The sequence below is a fragment of the Prinia subflava genome, chromosome Z (genome assembly GCF_021018805.1).
Source record: "Prinia subflava isolate CZ2003 ecotype Zambia chromosome Z, Cam_Psub_1.2, whole genome shotgun sequence".
NCBI classification, from domain to species: Eukaryota; Metazoa; Chordata; class Aves; order Passeriformes; family Cisticolidae; genus Prinia; species Prinia subflava.
Window position 1 is genome coordinate 13,529,253 of NC_086283.1, and position 21,972 is coordinate 13,551,224.

The following is a 21,972-nucleotide window of genomic DNA, read 5'->3' on the forward strand; positions in this document are numbered from 1 at the left end:
AAACCAAAAATTTCTTGTAGATCAAAAAAGTAACGCAAACTAAAAATGAAGATAAAAGTTCACAGCATATATCTGAGTAAAGGCTCCCTAGCTGGAAAGTATACAAAAAAATTCCAAATAATTTCATTTCTCTAAAGTTCTAAAGACAGACAGAAAAGAAAATTCTCAAACCAACACCAGCAGTTAATAGGGGAAGCAGGCAAATACAGCAGAACAGGACAAGCTAGGACTCTTGAAATCGTTAGGAATAGACCAGTGAATGGCCTACAAAATCTCATTTCAGCCATCGTTTACAAACTCAGGCTGGCAACCTTTTAGTACTATTACTTAAGGTTTTTTTTCCTCTGCATTTCTCCTCTAAATGAATTGCATGCGACTTCATAATGGATAACAACGGTAGTAAGAAAACTGAAAGGCTCTAAAATACTGGAAGAAAATACGATGTGTTTTGACCTGAAGCAGTTGGCCTCTCCTGTCCCCTTTTTAGCAAAAGCTCAAAAAAAGCTTAACACTCTGGACACCAGTATGGCAAAAGCATTTAAATTCTGCTGAACTATAAACTTTCTGACCTTCACCATGTTGAGGCATGACTATTTATACTTCTGCATCAATTCCATGTATTCAAGACATATTAAAAGACATCAAGCCCATAAACTTTACTGACCCTTTTCTGCTGCTTACCTCATTAAAGCTGAAATACATTAATCTAACAAATAAGTGAGTGATTACCTCTTGAAGAACTCTCTTCATTTTCAGAAGCAATGTCTTTACAGCCGTGCAGTCTTGGAGCATCAATCTGAAGGGCAGAGACTCAATGCCTCCACCTTCTTCCAGACCAGTGAAAGGCAACTCCACAGATGGGCTGCCAGCCAGCTGGCTGACACGAGGGTACCTGGCTTCTCCTTGCTCCACCTCCTTCGACAGCTTCAGGGACAGATTCCTTGTGAGAGAAAACAGAAAAGTCAACGCTAAAATATGAAAAAGAACTAATAATTTGGGGGGTGGTGATTCCTCTGAGCTTAAAGACACTTATACATTTGCTTTTTGAGCCTGCTAGCATGAATGTCCTTTATAACATATGCCATACGGTGTTAGCAATAAAATACACATTTATAAAAGGACCATATTCTGCAGGAATTAAACGCATGTTCTAGCTCACACCCTTCAAAAGAAAGCCATTTTCTTAAAACAAAATATTCTGCGAGCAAAACTTCCACAAGTCTATTTTATTTCAGTTGAGCTTTACAAAAAACCAAATCTGTCATGCACTTTGAGAAACTAAATCAAATCGCCATCTTCCATGTGCTTTGATTTAGAACTCAGAAAAAAAAAAGCAAACTGCAAAAAAATTGTACTCCCTTCCAGGCTGGCCCAGTGATATAAGATGAACCTGCTATTGTATAAAACAGAATATGGAATGTAATTAATCTGCACTCACTCTTAGGTTAGTTACTACTAAAGCTATTTAAGCAGAACATGAAACATTAAGTTGTGGTTGAGAATCCATTAAAGACACAGAAAGACACAAAGATTTTGATGGACTTTAAAAGTAATGAAACACCATTATTTTGCTGCATACACACTATCTTCCTTTAATATCAGAACAAGATATCTCTTTTTCCCATGATGAACAAAGTCATACTAAATTAACTCAGTACCATTAAAGATGCTAGCATAAGTAGTGAAGAAAATCACAATTATTATTAATTTAAAATATTGTTCCAAATTTCTGTTCCATTTGAATTTTTATGCAAGATAAAACTGATTCTGCCATATTCTGGAAGGACAAAGAATATTTTCCCACATAAAATTTTACTTAGCTTTGGTTTCATAGGATCCACAGACAAAACCAGATTAATGTGATTTCTTAAGACAAACAATTCCCACTGCCATACTAAAAAACCTGGAAATTAGGATACGGTAACTATCTTTTATGGATTGTTCATTTTTATATTTTGAAAGCTATGCAACATGCAGTAAATAAAACATGTTAGATCAAGCAATGTACCACAGAGATCACACACATGGACAGATTCTTGTGATGGCCAATGATTCTCATGGTGGATTCTCACGATGGAACTAAAATTTCAAGCTCTTCAAGACTCATAAAACAACAAAAATTAGTCTAATTCTATCTAATTTTAAAATGCATTGAAACATCTTTCAGTAGAATATTTTGCATCCTTTATAATAAAAATACAAGGTGGATGGTAAAGTTGCTTTTGACTGATGGATATTAAACCACTGATGTTTTATAGCCTTTAAACAAGACCCAGGTATAAATCACACAAAGAAAAAACAAATTATGAAACTGAAGTACCTTATATAGGCAAATTTTAAAGGTTTATAAAAGAAGCCATATTCAAATGATTGGAATCTACATTTGTATAAGATTTATGTATCCAGAAAAGCACATTATTTAAATTAAGATGAAACAACAAGGTTCTCTTTTTTTCCCACCCTGTGCCTGCAGACTAGAAAAGCAATTATTCCTCAGAATATTCTGCACATTGATTTTGTAAGTCTCACTGAAGTTTCCAATTCTTCATATTCCTCTACAGGCGTTTTATGTGGGCCCCTTCCTGGCCCTGAGAAAGGACCAATTTAAGATGTACTGTCTCCCAAAAGGAATCTTTTACCGCCCATTATCAAGGAGAAGAACCTGGTATCACCAGCCATGCCCTGCTCCCCAGTGATGAGGAAATAAGTGATATTCTTGAAAAACTGTCTTCCTCTCTGGAAGAGATGCAGTGTTTATGTATAAGCTATAGATGTACTGGAAATATAGCAATTCTGAATTTCAAACAAAGAAAATATTTTCAGTTACTTCAGTGGGCTTTACGTTGATAACACACTGCTCCACACACAAAATTACCACCTTTTCAAACACAGAATCTTGTACTAAAGTATGAAAAGCACCATAATAACATATTACCACTCACAGTCTTAAGTTTAAAATATGACTCAATTTCTACTTTAAAATGGTGACTCAGGTTAGTTGGTACACAGACAGCATTCAGATTATACAGTCCTCCCTGACAGGTCAGAGGTACTTCAACTGATGCATGACAGAAAAACTCTGCACTCTCTGATACAACTCATTCTACTTGTGGCAGAAAAAAAGAAGCTCATTTAAAATTCATTCCAGAAATGGTATTTGATCAAGTTCATTATTATCAACATCAAGGTGGCCTGTTACATTATTATTATTATTATTATTATTATGGTAATCCACTGCAATTCATCTCAAAGCAGCAATAGAGATTTAGAAAGGGGAAAAAAATCCATTCTTCCTAAATGAGAAGTTTCACTTTAGTAGTAAGACATCTCAGCCTCTGAAGCTGGAGTAGGGGCTGGTTCCTTAACTGGTAGTGCATGAGTTCCTTACAGATGGCCAGACCCCTCCACCTTCCTAACATGCATTCATTGTACTAAAAACATTTGACAGGCAAATATCTGAGAAAAACTTCTTAAGCCTTTGGAAAAAAAGCCTCAGAAGGTCTATTTTAATGACAAAAAGCAATGTATTTCCTTTAATAATGGCTTTGGCCACTAACTTTGGCCACTTTTAAACACACAGCTACAGCCTGAGCTCTAAAGTCATTTGCCATTTGCTCAGGCTAAGTTCCTACTTTAATAAAACCCTACCTGAAAATGCTCTGAGCACTGGCAGACAGTTTCAAAACATTTCTGAAATGGCTTTACCCAACCATGTTACCAATCTTCCCAGTGATTCCCTGGCCTGGTTTGGCTGTCACTATGGGCAGATTGGATGGGACCACTCCATTCTGGAGGATGCCAGTGGTGCAGATGTCACCTCAAATCCCTGAGCATGGCTATGGAACCGTGAATGATAGCAGAGAAAAGGACACAGTGTTAGTAGAATTACTGCCATCGTAAGGTCAGAAAATACACAGAAATGTTGTTGCAAGCCTGTAAATATTAAATAGGATGAAAATTTGTGCAACTCAATGGTACTTCAGGCCTGCTGGCTTGTTTCTTATGTATCTGGACATATCCACTGAGCATCACAAATCTATTCCCTCAAATCTATCCCTTATTGATACAAAGAAACATAAGCTACAATATCCACAGTTAGTAAAATGGTAGTGCCATTAAAGCAGATTTCTATTTCAAAAGCACTCTTTATTGAAATAGTATGCTAGCATTAAAATAATCAATCACTGGCTTTCACCAATTAATAGCCTCCATCAATCCAATGCAACCACATGTTAACTGAGTAAGAGACACAGTTGTGCAGCTCCTTTGAAAGCTCCTTTTCCCTAGGAAGGTAGAGCAAAACCAATTTTCCTATACAAAAGAATTCCTACAGGGTTTTATTTAAAAAAATAGGAAAAGAAAGGAAAAAAGGAAAATAAAAATAGGAAGAAGGAAACAGAGAAAAAAAGGACCCAAAGAAATGGATTTGCAGGTTGAGCTTATTTAAGTTATTCTTCCTTTCTTACTGATCCTCAGATCAATGATTGAAGAGCTTATGGTAATTTGAACTTCACTTACATAAAGATCTCCAGATTATGTGGACTTTAATCTTCTTAGTTTTCATCTGCAGTGCTCAAGATGTTGCTGAAGCAGAATTAGCCTAAACTAATACAATTTTGTTCCCCTGAGTCTGCTTCTCTCGATATCAGCTTAACAGAAGAGAACCCATGTAACACTGCTGGCATCAGGAAGGCTCTGAAAGCAGAGCAAAAGACCCCAGCCTGTATTAGAGGAGCTGAACACACCTTCTTTCTTCCCTGAGGGCTTATCTTCTAAAGCAGGGTCTTAGAAAAAGCCTTAAATCTCTAATTTTCAGTGTTTAAGTATGCAGCTGTGTGGGTCTATATTCATAAATCAAGACACCATGTACATACACACATGTATTTTTATAGCTGTGTGTACATATATATATGTATACTTTTAGAAGTCATACATATATATAAAGACATAAAAATTTGGTCTTCATAAATTTTTTCAGAAAAACAAGTAGTTCTTATTTGTACATAGCTTGGCCCATCCTTTTACATCAGAAGATAACAATTTTCAGTTTCATACAGAGTTTATGTCCTGAACTCCTATTTCATATTCACATAGAAAGCCTTCAATCCATATTTCTTTCTCCCATCCAGAATTTTCTTTTTCCTCACTAACAGTAAATAGGTTTTCCTCCCTCGGAAAATTAACTAATTACTATTTTGATAAAGATCCTTCACCTGTACCACCTAAGACATGTAAGAGCAATTGCTGCTGATTTTTAGAGGAAAAGCTGGCTACATGAAATACTTCCAAAATTCAGCTCGAAGCATTCTGTGGCTCTCCTAACATGAAGTACATTACCCATGAAAACCCTACTGTCATCTCATACTGAATCTTAATCCTTGAGTGATATCTTAGTAATCTTATCTAGTAAAGAGACATGCTCTATCCAAAACAGTTCACAACTAAAATGCAGGTACATATTTTGATAAAAATTTTGGGAAAAAAGGAAGGCCCCTCACCATATTTAGCAGAATTAGAACATAGACTTTAAAAAGCATATTCATAAATATATTACAATGAACATGTAAAATAATGCCCTTCTAGGTGCCTAAATTTTCTAAAGATCTAGTCAAGGAAGGCAAAAATATCAGCAAACTCCTCACTCAATTCTGAAAAAACAGGCTTTGTAATGATAAGATCAAAAGCTAACCAGAACTTAGGCACTTGGCTAATTACCCACATCAGTGTTCTTTAGCATCAAAATTTCTACCTCTCACTGTCTCACACAACTTCTCAACACTGCTTCTGTTCTGACAAGACTGCTTCAGAATTTGTAGCGATCAGATCTCAGAATCTTGTACATTAGTGTGTCATAAGGTACACACTGTTTGGCATTTTACAGCTTTTAGAGCTGTGTATCCTTTATTGATGCTATGACTTTTCAAGTTCAGCCTTTTAGAGAAATGATGTCCAGTACCTGCCATGATCAAACTCTCCACCTACACTCAAGTGTACACGCAAACTCTAATGGCCAGTCTTGCTCTAACTCAAGAGACTGTTAACCTTTTCCATTAAAACTGCTTTTCTTTCCCAGGTTTATATCACAGTCATAAAGACATCATTTGGGCTAGAGCATGGTGATCAAGAAATGCAGAATCAAAATTAAAAAAAAAAAATTAATTAAAAAAAGCCTTTAATCATCAGCTGCTGGTAAAGTACAGCTGTTAAGGGCCTGTCAAGCATTTCCTTCCTTTCTCTAAACTCTATAGGAGTTAAGAGCTCTGTTTATATCCCCTGATCTAGCACACAACACCACTTCAAAATTCAGCCCTTTTCTTCCTCCTGGAATCTATTAGGAAAACTTAAATGTGATAAAATAAGATAAATGTAATGAATAATCAGATTCAAAAAACAGCTCCTTGGAAAAGACCAGTGGGGCTTTTTCACTTTCAAATATTAACAATGCAGTAGTAAGTAAAGGATTAAAGGTAAAGCAGCAAAGTAAATGAGGCTGGCTTGACACTGAGACTTTGGTAGCTTCAGTCTTTAAATTCCCCTCCACATCCCCCCACAAAAGAAGTCAGCAGGAAATCATTCTTGAAACTATTTTACAGATGTTAATTAGCATGTCTCTGTTCAGGATACAAAAAGAAATTTTGCCTGTTCCTGTCCATGGCAGGGGAGTCGGAACTAGATAATCTTTAAGCTCCCTTCCAACCCTGATTCTTTTATTTGGACAAAGGATCCATCTCCCTGCAGACATTCAAGTGTTTGTAAAAACTACACACTTCCGACTGGATGCTGTCTCAGTAGAGACTAAAGCTAAAGACATTTGGTGCTCTCTCTGAATCCAGTCTAAATGCACTGCACAGAACAGATACAACATTTTCATCTAATCTATTAATGACAGGCACTGAAACTTGTCCAGAAAACGTGATACTACTGGGGGAAATGGGAAAAAATGAGGAGAAAATCCGTCTTGTCACTGTCACCTTGTAGATAAGAACAACATTTCTTTTCACCTTCGCTCTAAATGCTTCAGTCTTTCCTTTAGAAAATGTGCAGATGCAACATTAAGCTTTCAAGCTTTTACTAGGTTAAAAAAAAACAACCTGTAAAATCACAATGGATATTGGATTTGATGACTGTCTTCCAAGAAGCACAAGTAGTACACTCCTTTCATTCAGTTACCAAAATCGGTTTCATTACTTAAAAACCAATTGTCAAATACTTCCTACTAGGTAGTATTTTTTGCTATCAAAACTTAAAGAAATCCTGATCAAAACTATTTGTATTTTAAATGAAAGAAGAAAAAAAGAGGGAAATATTTTTCTGTGCTCAATAAGAAGATACTGATCTGTTAGTATAGGCTTTAGTGGGAAGATAGGTATGCTAACAGGAAAGATTAAATTCACTAAAAGACAAAAGGACAGCAACAATATTTGCTTAGTGACAAGTAGAATTCACAGACATGAGTAAAACAGAAAAAGATGGACTTCCAGCGAGACCACAAAATTAAGTAGAAAATTCATATACTTTATAAAGGAGACAAGCCACTCACCTCAAGACATGTCTGAATTGGTTTTTAAATACCTGGGAAGCACCTAATCATATTATTACTGCCTAACCCAAGATATTATCTTTTGATGAGCTATTAAGCATTAAGAACACTTCTGTGGAACAAGCAAGCAATTCATTATGCCTTGTGTTGGCCAAGAGATACATCTGAGATACATAACAGATTTTTAAAAGGTCCAATTAATATTTACTAAAACACCTTCAGCATTCTGCTTACTTTCTCTGCATCCCAAACCCTGCCTGTCTTCTCCCACGTCAGGTTACTCAGGGAACTCTTCCTGGATTGGGTTCAATTATAAAAATGTCTAGGTTTCTGATGATGCCAGGCCTTAAAACCAGATGCAGACATCTAAATAATCATCTTACAGATTATCATGCTACAGCCACACACATTCCTCCATTAGCAAAAAATGCACATGCCTACAGGATTAGATGGTAAAAACTCAGAGAAAGAAGAATAAAATGGCAACAATTAGGTAGTCAAAACTGTGTGAGTGTTCAGGAAATTCCAACTAGTAATGCTAAAATTTAGCACTAACTCTACATTTTCATATAATGAAATATAAAGTCAATAATAGAGCATTATCTCCAAAATACTCACTAACTATAAACACAGCGTTCTAAGTGATGATAAATTTCAAGACTCTTCAATGGAATCGACACAATGGACTTTTATTTTGATGAAAAGATATGATTAAACCAATGTATCCCTCCCTTCTCCTTGCCCTCTAGCAGTTTTTAGAATTAAGAGTAGAAAATAGTTGCATCTAAATCCAGAGAATACCATCCACCTATGGTATGCAGCAAACTTTATAAGTATGTCAGGAGGAAACTGTAACTTTAAAACTCATCCTTTTTCATTATCACATACAATAGTTGGAACTTAATGTTAACATTAAAAGAGCTTTTATGTTAAATCCTCTTTTATGACCGATAAATGAAACCATGTAATGGATCCAGGAACATAATCCATGAAAAAATCCAGATCATGTATGTAACTCCATACCCATTCTTGAAGATACCAGTCTACCAGCCTTTTTTTCCCAAGGTTATATTGTGTTCTTAAAAGTTTTTGGGAAACATTGCAGAAGCATGATCCACACAAAAGTAACAAAAACAACACAAGAACTCCAGCACTAGTGCTAGTTTATTGCTTCAGTGAAAACAGCTCACACTCCCTTATCTTGAAATAAAAGAGTCTGAGGGCTTCACAAGCACAAACATTTCTCAGGAACCACACACCTTCCGAAGATTCAAAATCTCTCCTCCTCCTGTGAACACTGCACAGCTCCAGACACCAACTTAACAAAAAACTGCCCCTAGCACAAACAAAAGCCAACAACTTAAGAAAAATTCCCAGCTACACACAGCGATAAAAGTCTGAAATCCTCCAAGTTGTGAGATTCCTCCTGTTGTTTCATTGGGAGTGTCCTATCACACAACCAGAGGGCTTAAATTAACTCAGAATGTTTTCACTTACAAGGCAGGTGTTTGCAATGTCTGCACTCAGAACCTAATTAGTGAAATTAAAGCCCTGCAACAGCACATGCTCCATTTTTTAAACAAAGGCATTAGAGACCAAACAAAAAGAAAGCAATAAACTAATTAATGTGTAAATTAACCTAACTGCTTTGTTCTCACATGACATTATCAATCACAAAGTCCCATAGCTGAAACATGCTATTTTATCATATGGTGAAATTAGCCCACCTACAGGAGACTTCTTTGACTTTGCCAGTATTATCTTCAGTGGTTTTGTTTTTGATTGTAAACAACTCACTAAAAATAATCAGAATATTCAATTTCATTTGACTACAGCACTGCAGCAGTGATTCCATACTGTTCTTTTACAGAAGGTGGCATTTCTTGTTCCTTCTCTCCCCCATAATGTGGCCTGCTGTGAAAAAGCATATATAATGAATTATCAAACTGAGGTCAGAGACAGATGCAAAAGACAATGGGTTTTGGTTTGGTTGAAGATAGAGGACCCAAGCTCAGATCTCTGACTCATGCTGAAATATCTCTAAATATTATTTGTACACTCACAAAGAGGAGGAAATAAGCATGCTAAAACTCCAATCCTGGCTCAGCTCCTCATACTTACACTATTTCTGTTCTAATGCAACATTGCTTGACATCTAAGTGCCTACAAACTTATGTCCCATCAGAAGCTTCATTCTCTCTGCAATGCCTCCTGTCTCTCTTCACAATGAGGGCATCAGGTCTATTGCTTTTCAACACTGGGTTTTGAGACTGTCATATTAAAATTCAATGTTTATTTCAGTTGTTTACTCTCTGGTTGCTACATCCTCTAGTTTGGGGACTCTTCTTGAATTACCTGAATATTTGGAATTACTGCAGCAGCTTCTAGTTTACAGTTTAAGGCTGAGAACAACATGAAGAGCACTACTGTGCAAAACTGTGCAAGTTTAGAAAAGCTGCATCTCACTGAAAACATGCAGCCCATGATTTGAGTTTGAAGTCTGATGTCTGAATCCTTTTACACTGCACATTTAAGCAGTAAATGACAGTTATATTTGGAACACAATTTCTCTTAATTTAACATTACTGCAATAACTTGTGCCATTAATTTATTAAAGCTTGCAACAAATATGATAATGAAAAAACACACTTGTAAAAGTTGCAGTAAGGAAGTTATTAAAAATTTAGTATGATTATTAATTTATAATAGAATTTGTAGCATTTCTTCTGTGAAACACTAAATGTACATTACATAATAGCACAATTAATACTTTTAGATACCTCTTTTGCAAATTGTTTGTCAAGAAAACAGCCCTAAAAATTGTTGTAGTGTATGTTAAAACTTGCTGTCCATAGCTCCATCTAGACTGACATTAATACTGGACTTGCCAACGCATTTAGTTTCAAGGCACCTGCAGTATCACTCCAGCTTTTGGAATAAATTCCATTTGTAAAAATAAAATGCCCAAAATGCCAATTTCTGGCCCACACTGTTGCCAGATACAGCATGACATTTTGGTCTAAGCTCACCCTATAGATTTTGGACACAGAAGATAAAGCACTCATAAGACACCTGTGCACACACAGACATTGTACAGTCTTTGAGGTTGAATACTGCTTGACTTAAGAGTCTGAAAGAAAGAGGACACTGAAGTATCATGGAATGCAAAACGCATATTTTTAGTCACTTCTTTGAATGGCCAGAAATTCATACTCCTCTGAGGCAATATCGAAGAGTAGAGATATCTGTCCTTAAATTTTTTTATTCCATCTCACCTACAGTCTGTGTACCTGCACGTCCCACACCTAACATCTGGCAGCAACCTCTCAAAACTGCTAAGGAGCTGTTTCCACAAAAGAAAGAGGTTCTCTCCTTACACACATCCCCAATAAGCCACAAGTTTTCCCCTGAAAGGGCTCCATGCAGGCAGCATAATAAATTGACGTAATTAAGCAAAATCAAACTACACTAACAGGGTGATTGGCAATCAGTGGATCAGGGTTTCAACAGAACTCCAAGCATAAATAAGCTTTTCTCCATCCCAACCAAACTATTGTCCATCTTTTACTGAAAGACAAAAGCTTGGCCAGGGTCATATGGCAAAACAGCAAGTTTGCCAGCAGAATCTGGCAGCAGAGATTAAATAAATAAGTTTTCCCTCAGAGACATTTTTATTAGTTCTAGAAGCAGCATTTTGAAATTTCAGTGTCATTTTTCAGACTAAATGAACCCTGATGGGCTGAAGCTGGCATTTCTTTTACATAACATCATTTATCAAGTTTTTTTGTTTCATTTTCAAGAGCAAATGCAATGTTAGAAAAAAGACAAAGAAACAGAAATGCCTATCAGAGCATAGGTTAAACAAAAAATCTCTTCTAAATTACTAAGTCCTGTAATGTTACTGAATACTTTTTGAAAACAGAAAATACAGTAAGAAATAATTAACCTAATGCAGATTATTCTCTCCTGAGTAAAGGCTTTCATGAGAATAACTAAGAAATGAGTGAAGGAAGTAATTTAAATGCAGGCAAAAGCCATAAGGCAGATGACTAGCACTTTCATCCATGTGCCAGAAAACAGTCAACATAATCCAAGCCTACTGGACCTCTGATTGGCATTTGTAAAACTCTCAGTGAAAGGTAGGAGATCTTTACTCTTCCTCCTCAGGATAAGCTAGTAGAGTTTTTGACATGCAAAACTTGCATGGTATAAGCCATGTTCTCTTGCCACAGCAATAATAAAGAGGAGAGAAAATGTGAAAATGTAAAGCTGCAACGGAATATTAACTTCATTTTTAGAACAAATGAAGTGAGACAACCAAAGAAATAATTGCAATTCTCACGCCTTTAGGTGAAAAAGTAGACTTTGCATTTTCCAAACTGTGATCAGCTCACTACCAACAGGGAGGAACCCTGTGGATCCTACAAGGACAATTAAGTTACACAAGAATAAATGATCATCCCTTCAGAACATGAGCCAGAGAATTCACTAGCATATTTACTGCAGACACTGCAGTATCAATATAACTGTTGAGGCAGCCACTGAAACAAATAAAAGTTGTAAGGAAGAAAGTTTTAGATGCATCTTTATTAGCCTCTACCATTCTTTGTTTTCATCCTGCTTGGCTGACTAAGTGAGACAACTGGTAATGTTATTTGTGTAGACAACATTTTTCCCCACAGCATCATCTAAAACAACAGGCTGAGCATTCTATACTTAATTACTTTATTTTCAATTGTTTGTGTGCTACAAGTTTTTTAGAAAAAAAAAAGTCTGGCATTTTAATTGGCTTTAACTTCAAGTACATCAAGACTCAGTGGGTAACTACAGTTGTAAATGGCAAGGAATAACAAAAGTGATAAAATAGCAATTCCACACCTTTACTGATATATTTAAACCTGTCTTTTTATATCTATCTTCATCTCTGAAAACAGTGAAAACTGTAGAAGTTTGCAAAATACATACATGCTCTTTATTCACAAAATTCCTGGAATTTACCCAACTAAACCAAATCACAAGTTCTTTTGTTTAAAAGCCCATAAGATTATAAACAGAAACAGGTGCAAAATGAGTATTAAAGATGTCCGGTAGCTGGAAGTTTTGTCATATTGTGAATATCTGTACATGCTTCCTCTTTTATTCTTGATATTGACAGCAAAAACAATGAAAGCCCTGGATAAGTGCACTGCTTATTTCAGACACAAAAGTTAAAAGACATAAACGTATTTGCCACTGAAATATAAATTTCTCTTTCTGAACTAGGAAAAATCTCTTCAAGTTTTTGAACAGCACAGTGTCCGGTTTAAAAGCAAAAATTTAGAAGCATCAATTACAAATAATACCTGGGGCTACTGCTCTTACATGAGAAATATTTGGAATCTTAATAACATAGGCAAGAATTCTACTTTATATCACTGCTCAAGTTGATAAACTTTATCATAACACCAAACTATTCCTTAATATGAAAAGAAAGTACTGATTCTCACATTAGCACACTAGCTACAGAGGCAGTAATTCATGGTAGTCATACATCAAAGTTCTGTTAATAATACATAAAATATTTCTTGAGAAGTTTTGAGAGAGGAAGAAAAATAATGCAAAGTGAACGTATAAGGAGGTGCCATTGAAGGACATCCTCTTCCCTGCCTTGGGGACACTAATTCACCTATGTTCCTGCAGTCTACCCCTGTGCATGTTCCAAGTAAGAAGGAGATCAAAAGCAATTTTATATTCTGCTGAGGCATTTCAGAGCTTATCACACTATTTGTGCAACTTCTGCTGTGGTCTCTCCTGACTCTCTCCACTGAATTTCAAATTTCAGCATCTAAGTGGAAAAAGAAGTCTATTTTCAGGTAACTTGCTGTCAGTATTTGAGTGACAAAGCAGAGTTTAAAAGGGGAACTTTTTTCAGAAGTCTTCCACTAAAAAACCTGAAGAGTAGGGGCAGCTCGTGCACTGAGATCTGTAGGGCCCATCACTATCAGAACAGGTCAGCTTGGTCAAGTGTTGCTCAGTCATTTTACCCGTGTGTTAAAGGCTCAATAGACGTGGCAACGCCAAACCCAACACTGCAGAATATCACAACCAGAAGAGTGTTCTGCCTCCCTCTATTTTTTGGTTGTAGAAATTAGAATGAAAGTTTAGATATGTAAAAGAAGGAGCTCCACGTAGCAGGATGCTGGTCTCTACCTGATGTGTGACAAAGGCTACTGCTGATGAAGAGAACATTTTAGATGAAAAAACAACCTTTACTTTTGTGAAGTTGTGAATCTTATCCAAACTGTCTCAAGGGATTTACTTGGATTTACTGCATGAGACAATTAATGCTGTTTCTTGACTGATCCAAGATTCCTGGCATAGGTGTACAAACTGCACTTAGGAAGGGGAGAGCAGGAAGGAGCTCTCAGCCACAGAATTGATGCAGGGGCTCAGGTGAAAACGGGCAGAACAAGTGAAAAAGGAGATATAACCAAAATTACTCCCTTCTTCAAAGACTCGTGTATGAAAACAGAGGGCATGAAAGAAGAATTATCACCTCATTTTGTGCTGCTAATCCCCCAAACTATCCTTCCAAACATATTCCAGCAATGCCAAACAGATGGCAAAGAGTGATTTCAGTGGTTCCAGGTGAAGACACCTGGCTAAAAGCCTTTTTATTCATTTGTTTCCTTGATTCTACCAAAGACATTTAAGAAAACTTTTCCTTGCTACTGTTTTCTAATATTTCTTTATAGTTCCCCCATCGCACTTGCTTGCAAGAGACACTACCTTGCAAATGGGCAAAGAAGTTTCTGCTTTGGAACTCATTTGGGCAATACAGTCGTAAAAAAATATAAATATTGTTTGAAGATCTAAGTGACATTTTTTCCTACTCTTTAGGGAGGGCTGCTTGGAAGCAAAGAAGGAGAACAAAAGAGTATTTTTTGCTTCCTGAATGCAAAAACCAGGAAATTCTACTTCTGTTCTGGATATTCTTTCCAAACTATTATTGCTCTGTTTTGAAAAATCCTACCAAACATCACAGCCCAAGAGCCACACCAGATTACCAATCCACTACTCATCACTGTTTCCTAGTAGAAGTAATGATTGGAAAGACAAATAAACATCAAGACAGGCATTTCATAAGGAAGTGAAGTGTAGAAGCTGAAATAAAATACTCAGTGAAGCACTAACAAATAAATAAATACAATATGAACCAGTTCTAGAAGTGAAAATCAATAACTGAGTATGAAATATACAGTAAGAGCAATTCGATACAGGGAATGACAGTTTTGAAGAGCAACAGAAAGAAAGTGTAAATATGTACAATATATGGAGTACCCAGTGATAAAAGGCAACTGGTAAAACACTCACAGCTGTGCCTTACTTCACCACTCAGGACCCCTCAAAACCCAGAAAGAGAGAATAATAACCCCGTTTTACAAACTGCATGTCCTAGTCCTGCAGTCTAAGCACATGTAAGTGACAGGACACAGAAGACTAAATATAAGTATTTTAAGCTTCACTTCAGTTTAGCATCACCTATGGCATTACACATTCCAAGCAGACTAAGAACTATGAGGTAAGCATACAGCTGCAGGCAAGTCCTGACTGACAGCCAAGAATCATCGTCACCCATACACAGATGAAAAACTCAGGCATAAATTATGTTTTTCATCAAAACTAATCTAAGCAGTGCCACATTTGAAGCCCAGTTGGCACCTAAGCATCATGCTTAACCCCCCCCCCTCTGCCAGTGGGGCAGGGGAGATAGAGAGTCCAAGTGAAAAAAAAACTTGTGGGTTGAGCTAAAGTCAGTTTCATGGGTAAAGCAAGAACTGTGCACATAAGCAAAGTAAAACAAAGTGAGGAATTCATTCAGTGCTTCCCATGGGGAGGCAAGTGTTCAGCCACTCCCAGGAGGGCAGGGCTCCATCACATGAAATGCTGACTAGGGAAGACAAACGCCATCACTCCAAACATCTCCACTTCCTCCTTCTTCCCCCTGCTGTACAAGCTGAGCAGATGCTGTATGGTCTGGGATACATCCTTGGTCAGCTGGGGTCACCTGTCCTGGCTGTGTCTTCTCCCAGCTCCTTGTGCACCCTCACCGCCTCAACCTTTCCAACACAAATCCAAAACGTAGTCCCAAACCAGCTACTGAGAAAAAACTAACTCTACCCCAGCCAAAACCATCACATGAACTTTTATATCAGTTCTCAAAACAAAAACCGAAGCATTTCAGTAAGAAACAAGGTAATCTGTAAACATTGCCTAGCAAAAACTGTACCCATTTGAATTTGGGCATGAACAGAAACACGGTGGGAGTGTAACTGGAATTTTTATATGTGTTTATTAACAAAAAAAAAAAAAAAAAAAAAAAAAAAAAAAAAAAAAAAGGAAATCCTGATGAGATCATGAATATCAGCACTAGTTTATCCAGATTTATAGATTTTCTGAAACCATCACTCTCAGATTTGATTTCACTATACATTCGAGAGAGGTTACCAAACAAATTATCTTTAGTCTAGAAAAACAAAATTAAAAACAGAGTTTAAATTTGGCACAACTGGTTCTTTCTCTAATGTTCCTTTGCTGTAATTTTTTCAAGCTACAGCCATCACATTAATCTTCTAAGTATAGCATTTTTAGCTCATATCTGGAAATATTCAGTCATTTACTTTTTAAATTTCCTTTACATACCCTCTGACGTAGTAGAAATAAAATTATGGAATACATGTTAAACATCATTCTTGCACTTGGGGCAAAATGGGCAGAAGTGGCTGCTCAGCTGAGAACAATTTTTTTAAACAGAAGTAATATGGGGAAGGAAGAGAAGAAATCAATATATAACACAAAAAAGCTGAGTATAAAGGGACTCACAAGAATCATTGAGTCCAATGCCTAGCCCTGCACAGGACCATCCCCAACAATAATCTTAAAAAGTATTACCTAATTGCTGCTACAATTCTAATTGTATGATCAGTAAATATTTTAATCAGATTAGGAAGTTAAAGGAAGATTGTCTGTCACACAGCGTTCCTTTGCAGACCTGACATTTACATCTATCTGTTTATATCCTTGTAGCAAAAGTGCATAAAAGCAATAGGTGAATCAAGTCACTCTACACAACCTCATTTAGAATAAAATTCAGCGATTTATTCACTTAATGTGAAAATCCTTTCTATCCTTTCTAACCATTAATGTTTTCATAAAGAGTTCAGTCTCCACTGTCAGAAAAATTTAAAGCCCAGAGGGAACTTCTGAAGCATAAACAGGATTAAGATTTCTTGATGCTTTTTTTGCAACGCATTTCATACCCCAGGATGAAAAATCTTCATGTATGAATGTTCCCATAAGCCTTTTCTATGCAGATGCTTTTCTCTTTTATCCCAAAGCACAAATACAGTATAAATAGCAATGACAGAGTTTCAGCCTTCATGAAGTTAGCTTACAAAATAAATATTAAAGATCACACAAAGGGACACTTTCCATTATAATAATGTACAGCAGACAGCAGGCTTTGGTTCACTCCCTGTGGAAATTGTGCCAAACATGCCCTTCTGTATAAAGCACATAGCTGAAAAATTCAAATTGTGAAACCTTTGTTCTCCTGCATTTAAATTGCCTTCTCAGTACTGTGTGCCAGAAGGGCTTGTTATGCCAAGAGGAAAGCAGTCAGGGGGAAAAGGAAACAGCAGGAAGTCAGATGTGAATTTGGTGTTACTCTAAGATGTATAGAATACATTTAAAATACGAAAATCAGTAAGACAAAGAATGAGGTAAGCTACTGCTGCAGCTACCAGATGTGGCAGGTATCTCTAAAACTGAGGCAAGCTTGGCAAAGCTGCTGCAATTCTTCCAAAGTGAGGTTGATGGGGCAATGTCCACGCTGACCTGCTGGCAGAACACAAGAAATGGCTTCCTCACTGTGATCCTCTTGTCTCCTTCAGCAACACTCCATGAACAGACACCTTTGTATCAACAATTTTCAACAGAACACATTCTCAGAGATCTCAGTTCTCCAAAAATCTACCACACTGGCTGCACTTCAAACACTAACATAAAAGGGTCATCTTCCAATGCAGTTCAGCTCTGTGTCAATTTTATCAGTGAGGTCAATATTACCTTTGTATGTTTTCTGGATGACAGGTGAACCACTGTTAAATACAGAACACCTGAAATAGAAAAACTAAACAATTGATTTTCTTCCACTGCTCAGTTGTTACAGCAGCTCTTCAATTCTACTTGAACTCATTTTTTACTGTATAAGCAAGTCTTCCAGTCTGCGTTGCAAACAAAGAGTTGGAGCTAACTTTTTAGAGTCTCTTTTTCATTGGAAATGTTAAAAAAAAAGTTTTCAGTATGGAATCAAAATAAACATATATTGAAAAGTTCAAGGCAACCCATGAATGGAATCTGCTATGTCCTGTTGTCTTCACTGCTTTGGTGATATGGAAACAGCACATTAAATGTGTGATCTAAGTTTCTGCTTTGGACTAGAGTAAAGCCATTACTATAAAGCCGAAGTAAGGAATCCACTTCAGAGCTTGAAATTCTTTGCACAGATTTTTTTTTCTCGTTGTTGCAAAAAGTGAGATTGTGTTTTCTTTCCTCAACAAAACTGTTAGTATATTCTAAATGGAAAGCTCTTTCCTTGATAGTATATTTTTAGAGGCTGTTTGCACTTACAGTCTAAATTTTAGTCAACAACATGGGCCATACTTTCAGAGTATCTAAATCCTATCAGAAACACACTCACAGTCAGACAAGAGTTTAGCTCTAGCAGTGTGAATTTTGCTGCTCTTGGTTTCATGACTCTCAGGAGTGTTCAGAATTAATATATTTTACCCCTTGATCAGTGACATGTCATCCCATGCCTTATCACTACCAAGCCTGGTTTTATCCCCTTCCCCCTTCAAGTCTAGTTTCAGGCTATTTCAGTAAGCCCTAATAACTCTTACATGAAGCTCTTTTTGCCCCTTTACGACTGGTGTACCCTGTCTCTTGCCCAGCAGGTCTGGTGTATATAGACCAACCCACAAGTAAAGACCCCAAAATTCTCCTGGTGACAGCAGTCACTGAGCCTGTTACTGGTAGCAGGGTCTGCCTGCTCCTTCCAACATCACCCTCTGCAGCTGGTAGGACAGAGGCTTTACTGCTTGTGCTCCTCACCTCTTAACCAGTCATCCCAAGGCCCTGACTTCTCTTTTGATTGCCCTTGGGCTTCTTACTGCAATTTCACCACAATATGGGATGCTCCAAGAATAAAAATAATACGGATCCATTTATATCACAAATCAGGAAAGGTAATTTTCTCAGACTTGTAACAATGGAAAAGTAAGAAATTGAACATTTACTCAAAGACAGACAAAACAGACAGATAATACAACAATAAATCCAAAAGAAAAGAGATAGAGGTGACTTTTTTATGACTGAAGGTGTTTGAACTATTTTTTCCTATACAGGAGTTTATGTAAATGGAAGAGCACAGTGTATGTAAACTCTGCAGTCCAAAAGCTTTTTTTTAATGGGTGAGAATTTGGAAACTTTGATTCAGTGCAGGAACATTTAATGAAAGAAAACCAGAAAGTAATGCCTAATCTGTGAAGTCCATGCCATATTTATAGCAGCTCATTTCAGGACTATGGTACTAGTTTGTGGTAGAAAAGATATTCTCTTTACAAAAAAAAAGAAATTCTTCTCTACATGCATGAATGCACCTGAAAACTTTCCAATAAGAAGTTTGGAGTTTATGTGTTTTAAACAAACAAACCACAAAACAGCTTCAAAATTATTACCTTTTTTTTTTTCCTCATCAAGTAAACTCTGGTTTCTTTCTTCACAGGAGATATTAGACAGTGGTTCGAAAGAAAACATGGCAGAAGACAGTTTAACAATGCCCAGTGAGAGGCAGCAAATCAGTTGCATCCTATTTACCATTTTGAGGCTTCTCAAGAAGAAATTAATAAGATGAATTTGTGCCAGGGAAGAGGTTAATCCTTAGCCGTATCTTTCCAAGTTTAAAACCCATTTCTAGGTTTAGTTCCTTAGTTTTGGATTAATCACTTCTGCTTTAAAGTATTTTTGTGGTTTTATTTCTTTTACTTTTGGTTCCTTCCTCTTTACTTCTACCAAATCTACATTGTCTACTTTGGTCAACATAATTTTGATTTCCTCCTTCATTTTGTTTCGTCACCTCCACCTCAAAACCAGCACTTTCTCTTTCATTGCCTATCTTTTGCCATCTAGTACCTTTCAAGAAAAACATACCACCATAGAAGTTTGTTAACTTGCTACAGACTTGTTATCAGGTCTCTGACATTTTCGTAGGCCTGACTGAATCTCTAACACTTGGTGATTTTGCAGCTTTTAATTGCAGCTTCTGTTGCGGTTCTTCTCATAGCTAAAGCTTTCACCTTTAAAGTCTACAGATACCTTGCAATTCAAACTTGAACCCTCTTCTTTCATCACTGCATCCATTCTAGACTCTATCAAAACCTCCTGCTCTGTATCTTAATCTGCCCTGGTTGCATACCCATTCATTTTCATTTAGTTTCCTTGCTTCACCTTCTGCACATGCTCTGCTACTCCAGAATTTACAAGAAATCTACGTTATTTAAACATAACTTGATGACTTTGCATGCCATTTACTAAACTGCCTTTTCCTCCTAATATACATGTATGTAATTATCAGTGTAGGGGAAAAAAGCCTCCCCTATGCCTAAGACCCAAAATGTGGCAGTGGAAAAACTGACCAACACCTTCCTCCTACCTCCTAACTAGCTACAGAGATAACCTGTACCTTTCCTTCTGCCAAACTGTCCTTACCAAGGCTTCCCTGAACACCTTCATTTTCCAAGATGACAGCCTTGTAATTGCAGCACTGCAGAGCTCTACCACTCAGAAGGAAGCACCTCAAGCAGTACAAGAGTAGCCCATAGATTTTCTGGATGCATTATGCAAACTGGGAATAAATTAGTCCCATAAACTTCAAATTGTCTGGGGACAATAAGGACCAGCGGAATCTTGTCACAGCACCATAGGAGGCTGAGGGAACGATTCCACATCACGCAGTGTTTGGCAAAGCAACTCTGCTGAGATACCTCCCGTCTTGAAATTTCTTCAACAGAGAAGGGGACAGCAGAAACTCTGGCAAAGAAAACCTGCAGCTCCTTCAAGACCCAAATGAATTCTTTCTGATGACAGCTTTAATGTTACCAGACCACTGGTCGGCAGTGCAATTACCATCTTGCTGTGCTGGGTACCACAGTTACTGTATCAGGTTCCATAATTACTGACATGGCATGCTGCATTATTTTAACTTTATGTTTGTGCATTGGTTAAGAGGCAAAGCTGAAAATGCAAGTGCAGGAAACTCTTTCATTATGGATTATCAACACAATCTGTTCCCTATCTGTCACCAGTCAAGAGACAGGGGTTTCAGACAGGCAGGCTATTATTTTTCTCTATCTAAAGCGGCTTTTCAAAGTTTATGCTCTAGGATGTAGACCATATATTTATTTTCTGCCATGCATTCACCTCAGCTAATATGGTTGTGTATCCTTGTAAAGCCGGGGAATGTTTCCAAGAGCAAATTAAACATGGTATGAATTGTCATTCAGTCAGCACACATAGGTAAGGTATTTGATTTTACAAAGTTTTAGAAAAAGCTGTTTGTTTGTTTATTTGTTTATTTTTAATACCGGTGATGGCAGGGAGGAGTTGCTTTCTTTTGTCTTCTACAAACAGGAGAAAAAGTAGGTTCAAACACTGATTGTCTACTTACCAGCCTATTTATAGAAAATAGAAAAGGTTTAGCCACTGGCACTGAGAATACAATTCAGCTACAGAAAATTCATTACACTACATCTCACAGGGGAAATCAATTAACCTAGGAAGGGTCTCATACTTATTATGGTGCTCAACTTTGATGTGAAATGCCTCACAGTGCAGCAATTGCTTTTTTTTTTTTTCTTTTTTTTTGGCAGATCTCTCTGCTAGTTTCTTAAATGTGCCTTTCTACAATGAAAAGAAATTAAACAGCAAGAAGCAAAAAGTGAGTTGTATCAGCAGATTGTGAGAAAACAGCACTGGGAAGTTACTTGAGAATCAATATTACAGAAGCAGTTTCAGTTATTCAGCTGCTTATCAGGAAGCAACAAAAAATTGAATTGCATTGCCTAACGCTATTTCGGTCTCATGTCTGTGTGACAACAAAAACCCTTTAAAAAGCAAGCTTAGTGCCCATCTAATTTAGAGTGATTTTTTTTTCATAGTCTTAGTCAAACAGTATGAATTAAACCAAATGGCTGAAGCATGGTTCACTTTTGTTTTAAAAAAATCTTCAGGCAAATGATGATATAAAGCCAAATGTTTCACAGTTAGAAATTTAGGGCCGTGTATCATTATATTAGCACAGTAAAAGGCTACAGCCATATTAACATCTCTGT

At 36.9% G+C, this 21,972-nt stretch overlaps 1 protein-coding gene across 5 annotated transcripts in view; it reads right to left on the minus strand.

Moving 5' to 3' along the window:
* The window catches only part of CCSER1 (coiled-coil serine rich protein 1), a 616,060-nt gene that overhangs the window by 374,577 nt on the left and 219,511 nt on the right, over positions 1 to 21,972 (minus strand). For all 5 annotated transcript variants that reach the window (XM_063422971.1, XM_063422969.1, XM_063422968.1 and 2 more), the window contains one exon: positions 730 to 940. In XM_063422971.1, coding sequence (XP_063279041.1) covers positions 730 to 940 — 211 coding nt within the window. The remainder of the gene's footprint in view (positions 1 to 729; positions 941 to 21,972) is intronic.